The sequence below is a fragment of the Argiope bruennichi genome, unplaced genomic scaffold (genome assembly GCF_947563725.1).
Source record: "Argiope bruennichi unplaced genomic scaffold, qqArgBrue1.1 scaffold_31, whole genome shotgun sequence".
In the NCBI taxonomy this organism is placed as follows: Eukaryota; Metazoa; Arthropoda; class Arachnida; order Araneae; family Araneidae; genus Argiope; species Argiope bruennichi.
In genome coordinates, this window is record NW_026605934.1 from 50,535 (window position 1) to 69,255 (window position 18,721).

The 18,721-nt window shown below is 26.8% G+C and overlaps 2 protein-coding genes across 2 annotated transcripts; both read left to right on the forward strand.

The window, feature by feature from the left end:
• Nucleotides 1–4,519: 4,519 nt before the first annotated feature.
• On the forward strand, nt 4,520–7,390 carry LOC129961535 (adult-specific rigid cuticular protein 15.5-like). Its single transcript, XM_056075008.1, has 3 exons — nt 4,520–4,531; nt 5,715–5,768; nt 6,887–7,390. The coding sequence occupies exons 1-3, from the start codon at nt 4,520–4,522 to the stop codon at nt 7,388–7,390; spliced, it is 570 nt and encodes a 189-aa protein (XP_055930983.1).
• Nucleotides 7,391–14,512: 7,122 nt separating this feature from the next.
• On the forward strand, nt 14,513–18,243 carry LOC129961536 (cuticle protein 14-like). The gene is made up of 3 exons (XM_056075009.1): nt 14,513–14,524; nt 16,273–16,326; nt 17,776–18,243. Exons 1-3 carry the CDS (start codon nt 14,513–14,515, stop codon nt 18,241–18,243), a joined length of 534 nt encoding a protein of 177 aa, XP_055930984.1.
• The last annotated feature ends 478 nt before the right edge of the window (nt 18,244–18,721 follow it).

Here is an 18,721-nt window from a genome sequence, read left to right on the forward strand (position 1 = left end):
GACTGTACAGAATATAATACAAAAATGAATTATTAGGTTTTTCTTTTCCGAAAATTTCCAAAAGAGATAGAATTTACGAACTTCAAAATTTTGTATTCTGTATTCAGAATTAAATGTTACGTTATATCAATTTTTTAAGTTTAATTATATGTTTTTAATTAATTAAAGTGAATTATATTAACTCTTTTCCTATTGTAAGTGTTAAGTAGGAAATGGACATATAAACTTACAATTATAAAAGGTAAAATTCTTCATCATATCTGTTAACTTTGCATCATATTATTCGACACTCTTTTAAAGTTAAAGCTTATTACCAGAGTCAAGCGAAATGAGTTATCTAATATCACTTCCTTATTAATAAGTGTAAACATAATTTTGATCACACGAGGATAAGGATAAGAAATCCTCGAAATTCAGAATTTCTTTTGGTTTGTACTGAATTCAGAATTGTTTAAATTTATCTGAGCCTTTCTTCCCCATTAAATCAGTTCCATTTCATATTTATTAACAATAAATGCTCTAAAAATTAATTAAAAATATTATATGAAATCAGTAAGAATATTCTATTTGTATTTATAATTATGACTTTCAAACAGTTTTCATTTAAAAAATATTTCAATTTCTGAAATACTTTTTTAAAAATTCAACTTTTTTCTTCACAATCGAGGTGAATTTTCAATAATCTAGTTCACGCTTTAATTGTATTGTTTGTATTTAATTATTACTTGAATACCTCAAAATTTAAACTTACTGAATATAGTAACTAAAGATAACTAATAAGACATGACATTTGCTTTTCAAAAAAAACATTAGTTTAAAATCTAAAAAATATTTTTTTAATATTAATTTGAATCCTAAAAATAAGTAATCATTGACAAGGACATCAAAAAACGAAATGGTAAAGAAGCAGAAAAACATTTGTATCTTTCAAATATTTTAAATAAGAGCATAGCATGGTATTTATAAATGTAATTTAGAACAAAAAAATAGCATTTGCTTTTTAAAAAACTGATTTCAACGCAATAAAACAACAATTAATTTCAAAAATAAAACTTTTATATTTAATTTTAGCAAAATTTTGTTAAATAATGGAATTTTCATGTTTCTTCTTGCTTATAAAACCGTATAAAAATTATAAAATATTAATTAATAATACGGTGATTATAAAATATTAATTACCATATAAAAATACATACCTTATATAAATTTATACAAAATTATTACTACTACCGAATTCAGAAAATACAAAATCTTATTACTAAAAAGAGAACCTAATGAGCAATTTTCTGTTTTGTTTTTGTTTTTTGAAATAATCTTCATGTGTTCCATTTAGTTGAAATCCGACTGTTCGAGTACAAGTGAACTCGATAGTTACAAAACATTAAAAGTTAGACAGATGAAACTTGATACACAGGTGTAGCACCTAAAATATATATCCCTATCGAATTTTGAACCAAATCCGTTAAAAGATTGGTCGTCTTTCTGTTTGGACTTTCGTATGCATGCAAACACAATAACTCGTAAACTCAATGATTTAAACAATGACATTCAGTATGTGATTTCGTTACTGCAGGTATATTTCCGCGTTAAATTTTGATTTTGTTATTGCAGGGATTGGTCGATGGAAAAAAAGTAAGAAAAATACATATGCTCACGACAGATTAAGCAAAAATGCAAATGTCTGTATGTCCTAAAATTTCTTCGACAATGCGGTTTAAGATATTTGAGACTTTATCCATCTTCCATAATTTTATGCAGGGCGCGGAGATAAGACCCTTATTGGGTAGTATTTCAGAAACTGATTAGGAGACCAATCCTGCTTATTTGTTACATTTTAAAAAAGAAAAACATTTCTTGAAAATTATTATTTTTTGCTTCCAAAAATTGAAGTGGCCACTTTAAAACCAATTTTAAAATTGAAATGACCAAAGTAACTGAAGTAATTAAAGTCTCTTAATCGATACGCATAGATCATTAAGCTTCATCTCAGCTAATATTTTTATAAAAGGTTTATTCTAGAATTTTCCATCAAGGATAACCGCCTTTCTACTGGTGTGGTTTAGAAGTTTGGAAAGAGCAGGCCAGATTAATTATAGTTATTTTATCTGACGCAGTTTCAAAATTGCGAAAAGAGTCTTAATATAGCTTACATAGAGATGCAAAATGTATTTAACCCTTTAAAGGGCCCTTTTTTTCTAGTCATATTATATTAAAATATTTTTAGGCTTGAAATTAGAATAAGAAAAGGGATTCATTTAGCGTATTAGATAAATTTATATTGATTAATTAATTAATTTGGTTAATTAATAATGAAGTAACAAATCAAGACACGTCATTTTGTGTAAGATAAAGAACTGAAGCATCTAACTTTCTATCTTTGTAAAAAAAAAAAATGCCAGAACTTATGCCAACCTACATAATTTCATACAAATATTGATAAATTTGGTGGGAAGCCTACTTCCCACGGCCGTAGAAAGGGTTAAACCAATCTAATCTCGATTCAATAATAGCGTTTGTTTTTCTGTAGTTTGAAGCGTTTGTTTGTTCAATAATAGCGTTAATTTTTGTTTCATTGAAAAAGAAACTATGCATTTTTCATGAATTTATTACTTTTAAAAAAATCTATTTAAAAATGTGCTAAATTTTACAATAACAGTTGTTTAAAAAAAAATTAATTTTCCTTTAGTATTACTAAATCTTTCTTTTTTCGGCTTCATAATATTTATCAGAATTGAGACGGAAATATACTTTTCAGTCACCATATAAGTAAGATAGGATTCTTTGTTGATAAACCAACAAATACAAAGGGTTATTAGTATGTATCAAAACAAACAAAAACTGCAATGGAAGTGTCATAATTTGTCTATAAAAAGATAATGCAAAAATGTGACAAAATTCAATATATATATTTTCAATATATACAAAACTTTAGATCTTCATCCAATTTCGGACTAAATCCTTCAATTGGGAAATTAGCTGTCAGCTTGTCGATTAATTTATGTATATGATGTGATAATTTTAATTTGGATTTTTGTTTGATGATTAAATAAATCAATAAAATATAATACAAGAACAGAAACGGTTTTTCTTTTTGGTGGTTTGTCTCACACAATTATTAAAAAGCTCAACGAGTTTGAAAATGAAATTTTATTTGTGATAATAGCATCAAAAGTGAAATTATGAGTTAAATTTTGGATCCAATCTGTCTGGAAGAGGAGTTGAATCGATACCTAGTTCATTTCATAATTATGGCAAAAATAAATGCAACATGCTCCATATTTGGAAATATAAAGTCGAAGGGAGTGCACTCTTACAAAAACTAATCGCCTTTGGCGACCAGTTATCTATGTGAATATCAGTTCTATTTAATTTAATGCAATTTGTTTCGATATTAAATTCATTACAATTTTCTGCCAAATTGTCAAAAGTTAGAACTCTATTAACTTAATTGCCTTACATATGTTCTGCTCATTGCATACATGATCCTTTCTAATTTAAACCAGCAATAGCATCATAGTGTTGTTAAAACATAAATATCCAGTTAATCTATCTTCTGAATTTCACAACACTGCAATTTTCCACTTTTTTATTTGTCTTGTAAACTACATAGATATTAAACAGAATCCTTTTTCTTTAACTTTGGATAATGAAAAAAATCACTCGATTTAAATTATGATGAAACAACGAAAGCAGTTTGAATTTTAGGCAGCATTATAATTTATTGTTAGAAATAAATATTTTTTTAAATTGCTAAATTAAAAAAAAATTGCATGTATATTAAACTGATATCATTCAAAAGAAATTTTTTGTAACGATGTAAAATCTATTTTATGCAATAATATTTCCGGAAATTATTGTGGAAAGCACCAAAATTCAATTTACTCTTTAATTAATTAAAAATTCAAAACTTCTGCTTCGAGATACACATTTTTCACTTCCTAAGGTATAGATGTACTGCTTTTGGTTATTGTAAGACAGGTGTAAGTAGACACATACACATTCATTATTTCGATAGCTACATTGGTATAGTTTTTTAATTGCTACAAAAAAACTACTTTTTCATGCTGAGAGTATGAAAAAAATGTTTTATCTGAATATTTCGGTAGCAATAGATTAATTTACAAACAAGATAAATGTTCCATTTATTGAAATAATTATAAATTCATTTTTCACAACAGATTAAGTTTTCAAACAAGAGAAATGTTCCGTTTATGGAAATAATTATAAATTCATTTTTCACAATGTTTAAAAATCCACTTGACCTTATAAAAGAATAAAATATTCTTTGGTGCAACTTCTCTAGCACAAGCGAGATGTTGACATAGAGGTGATTTATTTTAATAATCGGGTCGCGAGCTCCTGATGGGATTAAAATGAAAATTCACTCATGCAGAAAAAAATTTCATTTCTAAATCAGGTACAAAATAGGTTTTCATATTGAATTTTGGATGTATAAATACGCCGGAACTCAGTAGTACAGTATCACTTGTTTCAAGTCTCTTGACAACTCAACTTCAAAATGATCTCTCAGGTAAGATTTATATAGAAGTAGTCAATTTATTAGAATAGAATTTTTAAATAATTCTGAATCGATTTTGCAGTGCATTATTTAATTTACCTGATCTCAGTGGGAAAAACTTGTTGTACCAATTAAGAGAAATTTATTTGGAGGAATTAACATAATTTTTCATTATTTCCTTTAATAATTTTGCTCAAATTATTCTAAAAGTGCTTAAACTTTTTTATATTGCACTAAAGAAAATACTCAACCTAATTTTCTTTATTTTGCTACAAATCGTCCCTGATTTGTTAAATATTCTATAATCACACAATTTATATGATTATTTGAACTAAAAAAATATTTTTAAGTGTTTTTTTTAAATATTTATTTAATTTACGTCAGTGGAAAAAAATGGGACTTTATAGTTCTGATTCAATACCGACATGCTTGAATTTCTGCATTTTTTTCACCCCCAAATCTGTAATGTGTAGATTTGTATAATGCAAACCCTTATATTTCTCCAATTTGGTTTTTTTAACAATTGTTAACAATGAGAAGCATATAAACTCATTTACTTTTAAAGCTTGAATACCAGTTTTCTTAAAACATAACACTGAACAATTTTTTTAAGTGTTCAGGTTTCAAAATGGTTAGAAACATTGTGAAATGAGTTAACAAATTCTAAATAATTTTTTTAAAGTTAAATTTTTTTGCTTCTTTAATTAAGTAATTTACTTCTTTAATTAAGTAAGTTTTTTTTTTATATATTCAAGAAAATTCAAGAGAATTTTATAAATTCAAGAATCAAGTTTTTTTATATATTCAAGAAAATTCAAGAGAATTTTATAAATTCAAGAAATCAAGTTTTTTATATATATATATTAAAAAAATTTTATATATTCAAAAAAATTTATAAATTCAAGAAATTAAACATCAGTATATGTAACATTCTGAATTATTTCGCCTTAAGTTATTTTAAAGTTGATTGTTAAGAGTTGCTAGTTAAAGTTGCTAGTTATAACGCTGCTCTGGGAACCTTGTCTAGTTATTTGATAGTTACTAATGTGTAGAGAAGACAAAATAAAAGACAACTGAAAATTTTCTTAAACTGAACTGGAAACAAATATGTAATATGGTTTTTAGGTACTTCTATTATTTTTTTAAAAACTTGTATTAAATTTCTGAATATTAAATATATTTATATTTTTATTAGGTTTTCCTTTTGGCTTCTTTGGCAGTGGCTGCCTTCGCCAGTCTACATTATGAAGTAAGTATACATTTCAATAACCTGCAATTTTTATGCTTTCTATGTATTTTTATATAAAATTTTAATAAAACTTCTTTATGAGTTCTTGAAACCATAATTTCTTGACTTGCATTACAAATTTAACTTCTCGTTATCGTTTACCAAAAACTGAACAGTAATTTTCAGTTTTCTGTTGATAATTAGTAATAATACTTTTGCCTATGAATTGGAAGAAAAATCTAATATCGTTGTTTGCTTTGTAAATTAATTATGAAATTTATTATTTTTAAAATGCTTATGAAAATTTCGCTAAATTTTAGTTTGCACTTTTTCCGTAGGCAAACCTAAAGCATCACACTTATCAATAAATTATAAATTGCTGAAAAAATTAATAATTTTTATCTTAATAATTATTAAACGAATAATTAATTAATAACCTCCAGAAACTTAAATCGTATGACTTTTTCCAAAAAAAATATACTAAACAATATCTCTTCCCTGCTAAAATTTCTGAAATAAATATCATAATATTTGCGTTAAAAAGAAAAAGCGAGGCTTATTTCTGAAAAACAGGATTATAATTCCGAATTCTAATTCCAAAAATTCTGTAAAGAAAATTTTATTGATGACGTTTATATTCAGCCAAGAAGCGCGTTAATTTTTAAATAAAATTGCCTACCTGTCATTGGACGAATAAAAATGAAAAATGTAACTGAAAAACAATTGAAGAATTGACAAACAAACAGCAATGGCTAAAACTTTACAAATCGAATAATAAGTTGAAATTTGATTAATATCAATTATTATTTCACAGCATCTTACTACAACCATAATTTATCTCAGAGCAAGTTTAAATAAATAAATCTAATGCAAATATTCCAAACTTTACTTCTAAAAAAATCAAATATAATAATATATCAAAAGATACAACTTTACCAACATATAAAACTTTTTTTATTTTTATACATATAGCTCTAACATATAAACATATAAACATATAAAACTCTTTAACTTAAACTTTTAAACATATAAAACTCTTTATTTTTTCAAAACTAAATATGGGTTGCACTAAAACATGTCAAAGGAACAATATTAAATCTGCGATTTAATTTATAATTTTTATTATTTCTCCCTTTTAGCCTATCCACCACCCCCAACCTTTCAAATTCGGCTACAGCGTGAAAGACAAGCATGGTGAACAGCATCGTGAAGAAGTTGGCGATGGCAAGAACGTGAAGGGAAGCTACGGATTCACCGATGCCAGGGGTATCAAGCGACAGGTCAACTACGTTGCCGACCATGGAGGTTTCAGAGCTGAGGTCAAGACCAACGAACCCGGAACCGCCAACCAGAACCCAGCAGCCGTCCACATCATTTCTGATGCTCCCTACGGACACGGAGGATACGCTGGAGCTCCCGTACTTGGATATGCTGGAGTTGGAGGATATGGATATGGAGGTGTTGGAGCAGCCGGTTTGGGATATGGATATGGCGGTGTTGGAGCAGCCGGTTTGGGATATGGATATGGCGGTCTGGGATACGGATATGGTGGTCTTGGAGGATATGGAGGTCTCGGTTATGGAGGATATGGCCTTGGCAACGGGCTCCTCGGTGGCTTGGGATATGCACGATACGGATTTTAGGTCAATAATTTTATAGTGTTTTGTTCGTTGAGAAATAAATGTTTTTCTGCATTTAGAATTGTTTGTCTTATTAGTTCAATTTTCTTAAATTTAGATTAACTAAAACAAAAGTTCGATCCACAACTTGTTCCCGTTTGTAAACAACTACATAAAAATACTTCATTTAGTTCTGGATTACTCATTGAGTAGTTTATATTTCAATATCAATATTAAGCACTGTTCTTCTAAAATAATAAAGAAACATAAATTGTAAATTAAATTTCGTGAGTTAAGACAGTTATCGAGAGTGCATACTAAAATAATTCATGTATACAGATATGTAATTAGTTGGAAATATTATCCTATTTGGTTTTAAAGGAAAGAATGAGAATATTAAAATTAATTTTGATATTCAAACAACCATAATTACTTTTATGCCGTTGCTAAATATATAATTATAACTAACAAAATAATAATTAAACATCAGAGAAATAGGCAAAAAAATTTTAATGGAGTAGTAAATTACTAAATTACCACTGCATTACTAATTATATATTTACTACATAATTTTAATTATGTATTTAATTATAACTAACAAAAAAATAATTATCAAAATTTAAAGTCAAAAAAATTTTAAGTGCAGTAGTAAATTACTTCGGTAGACAAAACAGCTTCATTTTTATTTCAATGACATTTGATGGAGCATGAGTCTTTAGTTCAACACTCTTATTCTGATGGCATATCTAAGGGCTAAACAAAAGTAGCTATCTTCAGTATCTTTATAAGAAACGACAAAGTCACAATTTCAGTTAGTCTCTTTAATGCAGTTACCGCAATTTTGTCGAACTAATTTGATCAATTAAGGCTCTTTTCTACAAAAACAATCTTATTAAATTGTGAATTCTTTATTGCGCTTAACACCTTTTTTTTTCTTTCTTTTTTTTGCAATTGTTGCAGCAGTTAATTGTAATAGTTTGGATATCAATGGACTGGATTTAATAGTTTTGTAGAAATTAATTTTAATACTTTTGCAATTAATTTTAATAGTTTGGTTATCATTAGGAATTGCTGTCATTTGGTTAACTGCATTAGGAAAACAAGGCTCATATTTCTGTTATTTAAAAGTTAAAACTTCTTTCTTTGAATTCCACTCCATAAAGAAAACATTTAATAAATCTATGAAAAAGTAAAAAAAAAAAAAAATTTCGTCAATTTACTGAATGCTAATTTCTATACCCTTACTTGACTGAAAGAGTTTGATATCTACTTCCTAGTTTTAGTCAATAGAGATCCAGCTATTGACAAAACACATCAAATGACCAATGATAAGAACCAATATGGTGGCATATAATTCCAATATAAATATAATTTCATTTAAACTGTTTTGACGTGTCATATTGGTGGGGGAATTTATGGTACTGGAAAGCAGATATCAATTTAGATACAGACACGAGAAAGGGCATTTGCAAATGTGATGTAGTTAATTTCCAACTTTTCTTTGTGTTCAAATACTTTTTAAAGTTTTAATGCAATTAAATGAAAGTTTAGTTGACACACTCATCTCATAATTTTGAACTGTGTTCAGAGACGGGAACTTCCCTCCAGTTTTCCTACTGTCCAAGAAAGATATTCAATGAAAACAGTTCTGAAAACATAGTTTTTACTATACTTCTTTACTCTAAAAACTTAATTTCTGTTTTGTTATAATATTTTGTATTATAAATACTGAATGCTTTTGATCTTTAATTTATAATTTTTTACTATAAATATTATGGATTTTTTTTTGATTTCACTACCATGTAACATTGACATGAAGAATAAAAATTTTGATGAAAATTATTTATTAATAAATAATTATTTTTGGAACCATTAAAATAGTGCATTGTCATTTAGAATATATTGAAAATCTGAAGTTATTGAAAATCTGATCAAGAAGATAATGAAAACATATCAATAAGTGAAAAATTGATTAGAAAATTTCACTTTTACAAAAATTAAACAAGTCAAATGAAATAGAAGTGATTATAAATCATCAATTTCCCCAAAGTGTTTTCTTCATGACTTTTGGAAAAATTGCCGAGATGTTGAGGTTTTAAAATCAATTGTTTTACTCTTTAGTAATCCCATAAAGTATACTGATTCTAAATGTGCATAGAATATTAAGCATTATCACTTTTGAGATAACGCTTAGACATTGTGATTGAAATGAAACGCAAGAGTGAGCTCAAATAAAAAGCAAACCATTTGGCAATTTAGATATCACAGACACATTTTGGAGGAAGTTGACACTGAAATCAAAAGCTTTAATGACCGAGATAACGCTTTAAGCGCAAAGAGGGAGAGGGAGATAGTGCAATTATCAGCGCAATAAATTTCAAAGCTATTCTAATGAAAATATTGAACACCTTTATTTGTATAGGTGTTATTATGGCTATAATGGACATAAAGCGTAAATGCAATGGAGCATGTCGTGCAACATTTAATTAGATATAAACATATAATGTCTTGTGACCTTTTGTCTTGTGATGCTGTGTGAATGAGTAAGACGAGGTTCAAATGAGTATGAATCAATTACATTATAAATATTTTTTAATTTTAATTTTGTTTTTAATAAAAAAAGGTTCGACAATCGATTCCGACATAAATGAAAACACTTTTTAATAATTGAAGGATAGCACAAAAAAATATTTCTTCTCATAATTATTTCTAGGGTTATCGACGGCTGACGAACAAAATACAAAAGAAAGCAGTTATGATAAATTGCCAGCAGTAAAGATAATTTTGAATTAAAAATTTCTAAATTCATTGACAGTAAATATATTTTAAGAAAAAAATGTTATTGAAACCAATATACTGTGCTCAATTACTTAAAAATTATTTTTAACCAATAGTTTATAAGTAATATCTTGAAATATATAATGAAATCAAGTGGAAAACACTTCAGAGTTTTAAACAGTAAAAACAATAATAACACTTTGGCAAGTAGATCCAAAAAAAAATTCTTACTTTGTCATATACGAAATTTAAAAACTGAAAGCATTGCAATCGTTTGAAAATTTGATCACAAAATTTTTATAAATCTGCACATTTCCGAGTTGAAAACATATTTTTGAAATTATGCCTTTCTTTGAATACAATGACTCAAAATCACTTTAAGGTAGATGAATGAAATTTAATATATTGTCTTCACACCAAATTTACAAATTTCCATCAACTTTTCAACGAAATTCATTCGCAATAAGTTTGGCTGTACGATACAAGCGAATACTTTAAATACAAAATAAAAAGAGTTAGACATATAGAATTTAGCATCTAAAATATAGACCTGTATGAAAGTTTAAGCCAGTTCAGTTAAGGGGTTAATATTCTGTCGGTTTGTACTTTTGTATGCAAATGTGAAAATTCAAAAATGGTACAACTTTCATCAATTCGACTGGTATGTGATCTCGTTACTAAAGTTGTAGTTTTTTACCAAATTTTGGTATCTGTCAGTCCATGGTCCAAAATGCATACTCGATTTTCTTCACTATATTAAGAAGCATGTAACATTCACGTGCGAGATTTTTACCAATGGTCTCCAGTTATCTAGAAGATACCCCCTGCTGATATTGTGTTTAAAACACTACAGTTTTAGCAAGTAATTCTTAGCTGTTTAGCTGTAATTCTTGCATAATGCATTATTTGCTATTTGAGCACTTTATAGAAAACCATATATAATGGGAATTTTCCAAACATAATACAAAACATATAAATCCAACTACGCATCTAAAGTTGGATTTTTTAACATCTCGAATAACACCAGCTAATATTAATGCAATGTTAAGTTGCGAAAATGTTCTATATCTGTTTCTCTTCAATACTTAAATTACTATCAGTTCCTGTCAAGTAAATTTAATCTTTAAATCCAAATAATGGCTGCATTTTATTCCTGACGTGGCACTGCAGGATTTAAATAAAGTGTTCGAAATGTTTTCCCCTCAGTATAAGAATTCATGCCGCAGATAAATACAAGAATTAACGGTAAAAAAAAAAGTTACTTTTGGGGCTCCTCGTAATATCTTAATCTTTCTGAAATATAAACGTTTTGATGCTAGAAATCTAAACACGTTTTATAGAGTCATTTTTTTCATATTAATAAAAAGAAAAAATGAAGGATTAGTTTATAATTACCTATATAATTTTTAAATGTAAAAACTATCTTTCAAAATGTTAACCTTTCCTTTATTGCTTTTAGGAATTAGCAAAACGATATTTCTCTCCAATCGTAGCTGAAACACTCAGTCAAATGTAGTCTTTCCCATTAAATTTACACGAAAAAAACGAATTATAAAAAAAGAAAAAAAAGTTTATCATTGCAATTACTATGAAAAGGATCGCAATGGCGATTTATTAAAGCGTACGCATTTTAATCATATCCAAGTACAAAAACAATGAGTCAATTATTTTAGTAGGCTTGAATAAATTATAATATCTTTGAATAAAAATTTTAATCGTTCGTTATTTAATAGTAAATTAGTTGTTTAATTCTTAAATCCTACAGATGCACTGGAGCTATTTAAGAGCAACATTCTTCCAAAATTTCTTTCATTTCATTTATGATAATTTGTTTTACAAATATGCTCCTGATATGTCCTTTAATATTTCCTTAATTAGTTAAAGAAATAATTACGTCTTTAACTAAGAAATTATTTCACTCATTCATTAATCAAAGTATTAAAGTTGTCAATGAAATTTTTTCTGAAAACTGTCTTAATTTTTAACCATTTTTTTTTCTCAAAAATTCGTGAAAAAATTTCACAATCCCCTTTAATACTGTTTGCAAGTTTTATCCTTATTACTGTAAAACCAAGGTTTAGAGTATTCTTTAATTTTAATTTGTTCTAAGTTTAAATGCTAATAAACATATTCATATCGACGTCTACACATAGATAAAAAAATCGGTAGTATTTGGATTTTGATTGTTTGATATATTTTTATACAAAAGAAATATTTATTCAGCGAGATCTAGCTCAATTACTCCAATTTTTTCGACAATCAACTGGTAAGAAAATTCCCTAAAATCATCTAAAATCGCTTTAACTCCATTTTTCAGAAATATTAATTCGTTGCTGATTTTGATTTCATAATTTTGGCTTTCACATCTTTATTGCTAGAAACGTATCTGAGGAAAGAATTTCAATATCATTTTTATATTTAAATAATGTATTTATTCAATAATAATAATTTTAGATCTCGGGTATTATTTTCTAATTTCCCTTATTTCCTCATATTATATTTTTAAATATAATTACTGTAACTTGTACATAAATAAATGAATCAAATATTTTTATTAGATGGAGTGAAAAGTGCATATAAATAAGGGCAACAACCGTAAATGTATATGATATTCTCCTTCAGTATCAACAGCAACGATCAAATAAATAATGCATTTATCCAAAATATTTAAAATGTTTTCATTTGTTGTTAATCTCAACAATTATGATAAAGAAATGGAAAGAAATTCAAATTCTTAGAAATGAATCGTCTGCCTTTGAGTAATTTCTTAAAATAAATATTAGTGATGATAAAATGGACACAAAAAGGTAGTTAGTAAGTAGTACATAGCACAAAGCATATGCATAAAGCATTAAGAGTTATAAAAAGTATTATTAAGAAAATTCTTAAAATATTTTTTAATTTATTAAGATTAAAGAAAAACTATATAGAATAAAACTGATATCACAGAAAAGTTAAATTCTTGAATTTAAAGAAAATGAAAGAGTAAATTTTAATATGAGAATTCAAATCTATCGACGAAAAACATTCATATTATTTCGATTAATTTTTAAGTAAAAATACGATCAAAATTTTTTAAAAACCCTTTGTTTAGTAAGCGCCCATAAAGTAGGTATCTATCAACTTTTGTACCTCTAGACGAATTAGTCAAATCTATATAGAGTTCTGCTTGATTTTTGGGCTATGCATGTCACATAACGCACATATGTTCACATGAGAGATTTTGCTTATAATATGCCAACTTACAAGCACTATCATGTCAAAAAAAGCTTTGTAAATATGATCTTTTTTATGTAGTTGCATAAGAATTTGAGATATCAAATATGCCTTTAAGAATAGTGTTACTTGTTTTTGACGTTATCCGAAAATTGACACAAATCTATAACTTTGTAGTAAGGACAACATGTCTTATATGAGAACTATATGAGAAAAATACGAGAACACCTATACTAATTTCTTTTATTGCTTACAACGGTATTAGCGTAGTAAATGGGCTTTGATCCTTCTGAGAATCTAATACTAAATGCTTAAATAACAAATGTTTATTTCTGTTTTTTTGCATAACATATCAAATAAACTGAATTTTTAATGCCAATATATTCAATATTTTAAAGGTTTCTAACATCAATTGTTTTATTGTTTCTCTTGATAGAAAGAATTTAATGAATTTTTGTCTTTAAAAAATAATTTATATTATTTTTTTGAAAATATTTGTTAATGCAATAATCTTCTTTTAATTAAGCAGAGAATGCCCATGAAATTATCCATCGTGAATTATTTTTTGAACAATATTTATTATAAGATATTGCACTTGAAATTGAAACATATAATATAAATATGAAATATTTAATTTAGGATGCATATAGAGTCAGCAATGCACCAAAAAACAAAATGATATAATTATAAGAATAAAGAAAACTCAAGTATTTTTAAAAGGGTGAAAAAAACAAAAACATTTAATTGGAAAATCTGGGGTTTAATGCGCATAAGCATCTATGCTAAAAAGTTTGTACTCAACAAAAGTTTGTACTACTTTTTTTAATTTCTCAATATGAACAAATTGATATTTTTACTATATTTAGAAACGAACTTGACATTTTAAGGAGATTAAATACATTTAGGTAATTCTAATCGGAGAAATTGGTCAAAGTAAACCCTGACGTAACTGCAATTTCTTTTGAAAAAATTGGGTCGCGAACTCCGATTGGAATTTTGAATATTCTAAAATGACAATTCAGTCATGCAGAAAATAATTTGACTTTTCGTCTAATCAGAAGTTAAGTTTCATTTCGGTTTCACGATATAAATACTCCGAAACTCAATGCCATAATATCAGTTGTTTCAAGTAGTTTGATAATTCAACACACAATGATCTCTCAGGTAATATTTTTATTAGTTTAAATGTATACTCTTATGCATAAATAGTGTTCTTCGGGTTCTTATTTTTGAATAATAATTTAATTCTCACATTCTTTAAATTAAAGTTAATTGCCTAGAAAAAGGAATTGTAAAGAATGAATTAAAATAATGCAAATATTTAGGAATTTATTTAGATGTTTGGAAAATATTTTGTTATAGAGAGAGATTTTAAGAGTTTTAGATATTTACTAAAAATTTAAATAAATATTATTTTTTAACATAAGTCCTTTTAACACGTAGTTCAGAGTATTTTTCGAAAACTAACATGTCCTTAATTTCATAAATATTTGATTACATTTCTTGTATTGTGTTTTTATAGACACTACCTGCAGAATTTTATATAGGCATGTAGGTAATAACAAATTCCAAAAAATTAATATGTTTTTTTGGTTATCACTAGTTTAATAAATGTTTGGTTAAACTTCTTGAATTAAGCTTACCTAAGAACTGTTTTCAAACCATGCATTTCGCAACTGATTCATATCATTAAATTTTCCTTTAAATCAAGGTATCATAAACGTTTTTCATTCTTGATTACATTTTTACCACAAACATATCATCTAGTTAAGATGCTGGAAATAATTAATAAAAAGAAGCATTATTAAATCATAACGAAGAAAAAATTCTAATAAAAATAAATACTTTTAAAAATGTTGATGATTATTTTAAAATTAAGGCACTTATTTTTGGTTACAAATGTTGAATAACGTGAAAGAAAAAGGGCTCTTCAAAATGTGCAAGTATAATCTTTAATTTCAAAAGGCCTAGTTTAAACTCATCCTTAGGAAAAGAGTATGTAAAGATACTTTATTCATTAGTTGTTTTATTGTATTTTTGATATTTAAAATAGATCTACAGAAATTTATGATTTCATCAGAACGTAGAAATTATTTTAGCAGAGAAATTCAATTAAACCTTAATTTTTTATCAAATTATCCAATGCTACATAATACTAAAACGTCGTCTCGAAATATTCAATTCACTATTTCAGTTAAAAGGTTTGGATAACATTGTTATGAATTTTCTAAAATCTTAATTCACATTTTTAATTTTTCTTATTTATAAATGGAAGATGAATTTCACACCAGTCTGAGTTGTTTTATAAAAACGTACACGAAATACTCTTTTACTCCTAAAGAATTAGAAATCAACAACTTTTCCTAGAATTTTCAATTGAATAGAAACTATATTAATTGTTTTAATTTTATTTCATATGCAATAATACATGAAATGATACACGTACAAATAAATATGAAAAATATGTAATTCTGTATCTTTCCACAATAATGATTACCTAACTATAACGAATCATTTTAGTGTTTTTCAAGTGAAATTTTATTGCTTTAATATTTTAATTAAACCAAGTATAAGAAGAATAATTATCACATATGTAATAAGCGAGTTTTTCATCCTATTAAGCATAAAAATTTAAATTTTTCAGATTTTAATTTTAATTTTTTTAGATTTAATTTAATTTTTTCAGATTTTAATTGTTTTAATAAGAAAAGAAACAACGGAAGTCTTAAGATAGCTATCAGATTATGTTTAGTAAGAGTATCTCTTCTTATTGTTCAAGTACCTCCTTTCCAAGTAAAATTGCAATATATATTTCAAAAAATGAATTTTACTGTAAAATTAGTTCTTGTTGAATAACTTTTAGATAAGAAATTTAATTATTGATTTGTTTATATAAGAAATAATTTTTTCAGGCTTTTATCTTGGCTGCTTTGGCAGTGGCTGCTTTTGCCAGTTTCCATCATGAAGTAAGTTTAAAGCTTTTCCTCATTTTTCTATTATTTAGGTTTTTGCTTTCTCAAACCATTGAATTGTTTTGATAAAAGATTTCTTGATTAATTTAAAAAGTTTTAATTTAATTTAATTATTTCTAGAATCGTTACACCCTAATATGATCGATTTTAAATTTTATCAATAAAGATAAATATCAAAATTTGATGATAAGTAAGAATATTCTAGCATTATAGGAAAAAAGAAAATATGTATGTAAGCGACATATGAAACATAATATAAAAAAATAAAGAATTTGTTGCTTAAAAATTTCTTGGTAGGAAACATTATAAAATATATGGAGGAAAAACTTGCAATATATAAGTAAAAAAGTGACTAACAACGCTAGAAATAAAAATAAGGCAAAAAAAAAAAACGTATAGATGAAAACTAACCATTTTACTTATATTTTTTTAAGTAACCATTACTTTCGCAAAAATTGATAATCTTATGCTTTTTAATTAGGTTTATAACTATTTAACTGCGATTGAAAAGAACTGGAATTCGAAAATCCTTATTTTTATATTCTCTATGAACCATTATGTGCTCATGTATTATTTTTAAAAAGTGAATTTATAATTTGGGAATATGAATACTGTTATTACATGTTAGTTAAAACTTTAATAACTAGTCAGAAAGAAAAAAATACTCAAATTTTGTTTCATATAGCTTATGATACATATCTCTTTCAATATTTTTTAATAACTCATTAAACAAATTCGTATAATAGAATAGTGAACATCATGTAATTGTGTCTAGGAACAAAATATTTATTTCCAACGAAAGTACAAAATCAGAAAATTATTCCTTTGAATGTCTTTAACACACAGAATTTTGAATATGTTAGATGAGATAACTTCTATAGCAATTTTTAATTTCTAGACATAGATCCCTTAAAATAACTTTCATTAGAAGGACTTGTTGCATGGAAATGTTTATTAAATGGATTATTAGTATTATATATTTGTGTAATTAATACTTGTCTTAAATTGATTGTAAATTTCAAAAAGAATTGTTTTATTATCGATAATTACAAGATGGGTTGGTATTTCTTTTCTATTCCGCCTTTTAATATTTCATTACACTGTAGAAGCCTTATGTCATTGAACATCTCTAATTTAAACCAGTTTTAAATTCATAATGCATACTTTAAATTATCAATCGTTTTTATTATTTTCATGCATGCAAATGAATAGGATTAAGAGCCCCATCTACTTTGTAATCAAAGCCTAAACGCATCATGAAATCTATTCATTTGTTTATTACGGTATTAGAGAATCTCAGAACGGAAGAAAGAATTACAAGCGAGAATTACAACAAAAAATATTCGAAAAAATATTTCATATTTGATAAATAATGAAACATTCATTTATCTCCACTTAAATAAAAAAATAATAATAATGCTTTTTTTTTCCTCTCTCTTCCAGCCTATCCACCATCCCCAACCCTTCAAATTCGGCTACAGCGTGAAGGACAAACATGGTGAACAGCATCGTGAAGAAGTTGGTGATGGCAAGAACGTAAAGGGAAGCTACGGATTTACCGATGCCAGGGGAATCCACCGACAGGTCAACTACGTAGCTGACCATGGAGGTTTCAGAGCTGAGGTCAAGACCAACGAACCCGGAACCGCCAACCAGAATCCTGCAGCCGTCCACATAATCTCCGACGCTCCCTACGGACATGGAGGATATGCCGGTGATGCCGGACTCGGATATGCCGGAGTTGGAGGATACGGATATGGCGGTCTTGGAGCTGCCAATCTGGGATATGGATATGGCGGTCTGGGATACGGATATGGTGGTCTCGGAGGATATGGAGGTCTCGGCTATGGAGGATATGGCCTCGGCAACGGACTCCTCGGTGGCTTGGGATATGCACGATATGGGTTTTAAATCAGTGTTTGCTGTGATGTTACTTTAACTAAGAAATAAATGCTTGTACAGTTCATTTTGTTTTTCTTATTTATAAAAAATATTTCAAACATATGCAATTTAAATTTACTTTGTTACGAGCTAGGGAAATTTGTCCAAAAGTTACTTATAACGAAGTTTTCTTCGCATTGAAAATTATGTAATGAGCAAATAAATTTTTTTTTAAAGGATTAGTAAAAGGGATTTTTCATTTATAAATTTTTCCTAATAATCTGTCAAAGTAATCAGTTTTCATTATATAACTCCCTTTTCGGTTAAGTAGTATATTCCACAGTTACTTTTTTTTAACTTAAAAAAGGCAATGTTTAGTTCTATAATCACATATATTCTTATAGCTGACAAACAGTCGACATTATGAAAGAAATCTATAAAATCTTTCAATCTTATAAAATTATTTGTTCTCAATAGAATCAATGATAATACTTCTCACATTTTTCAC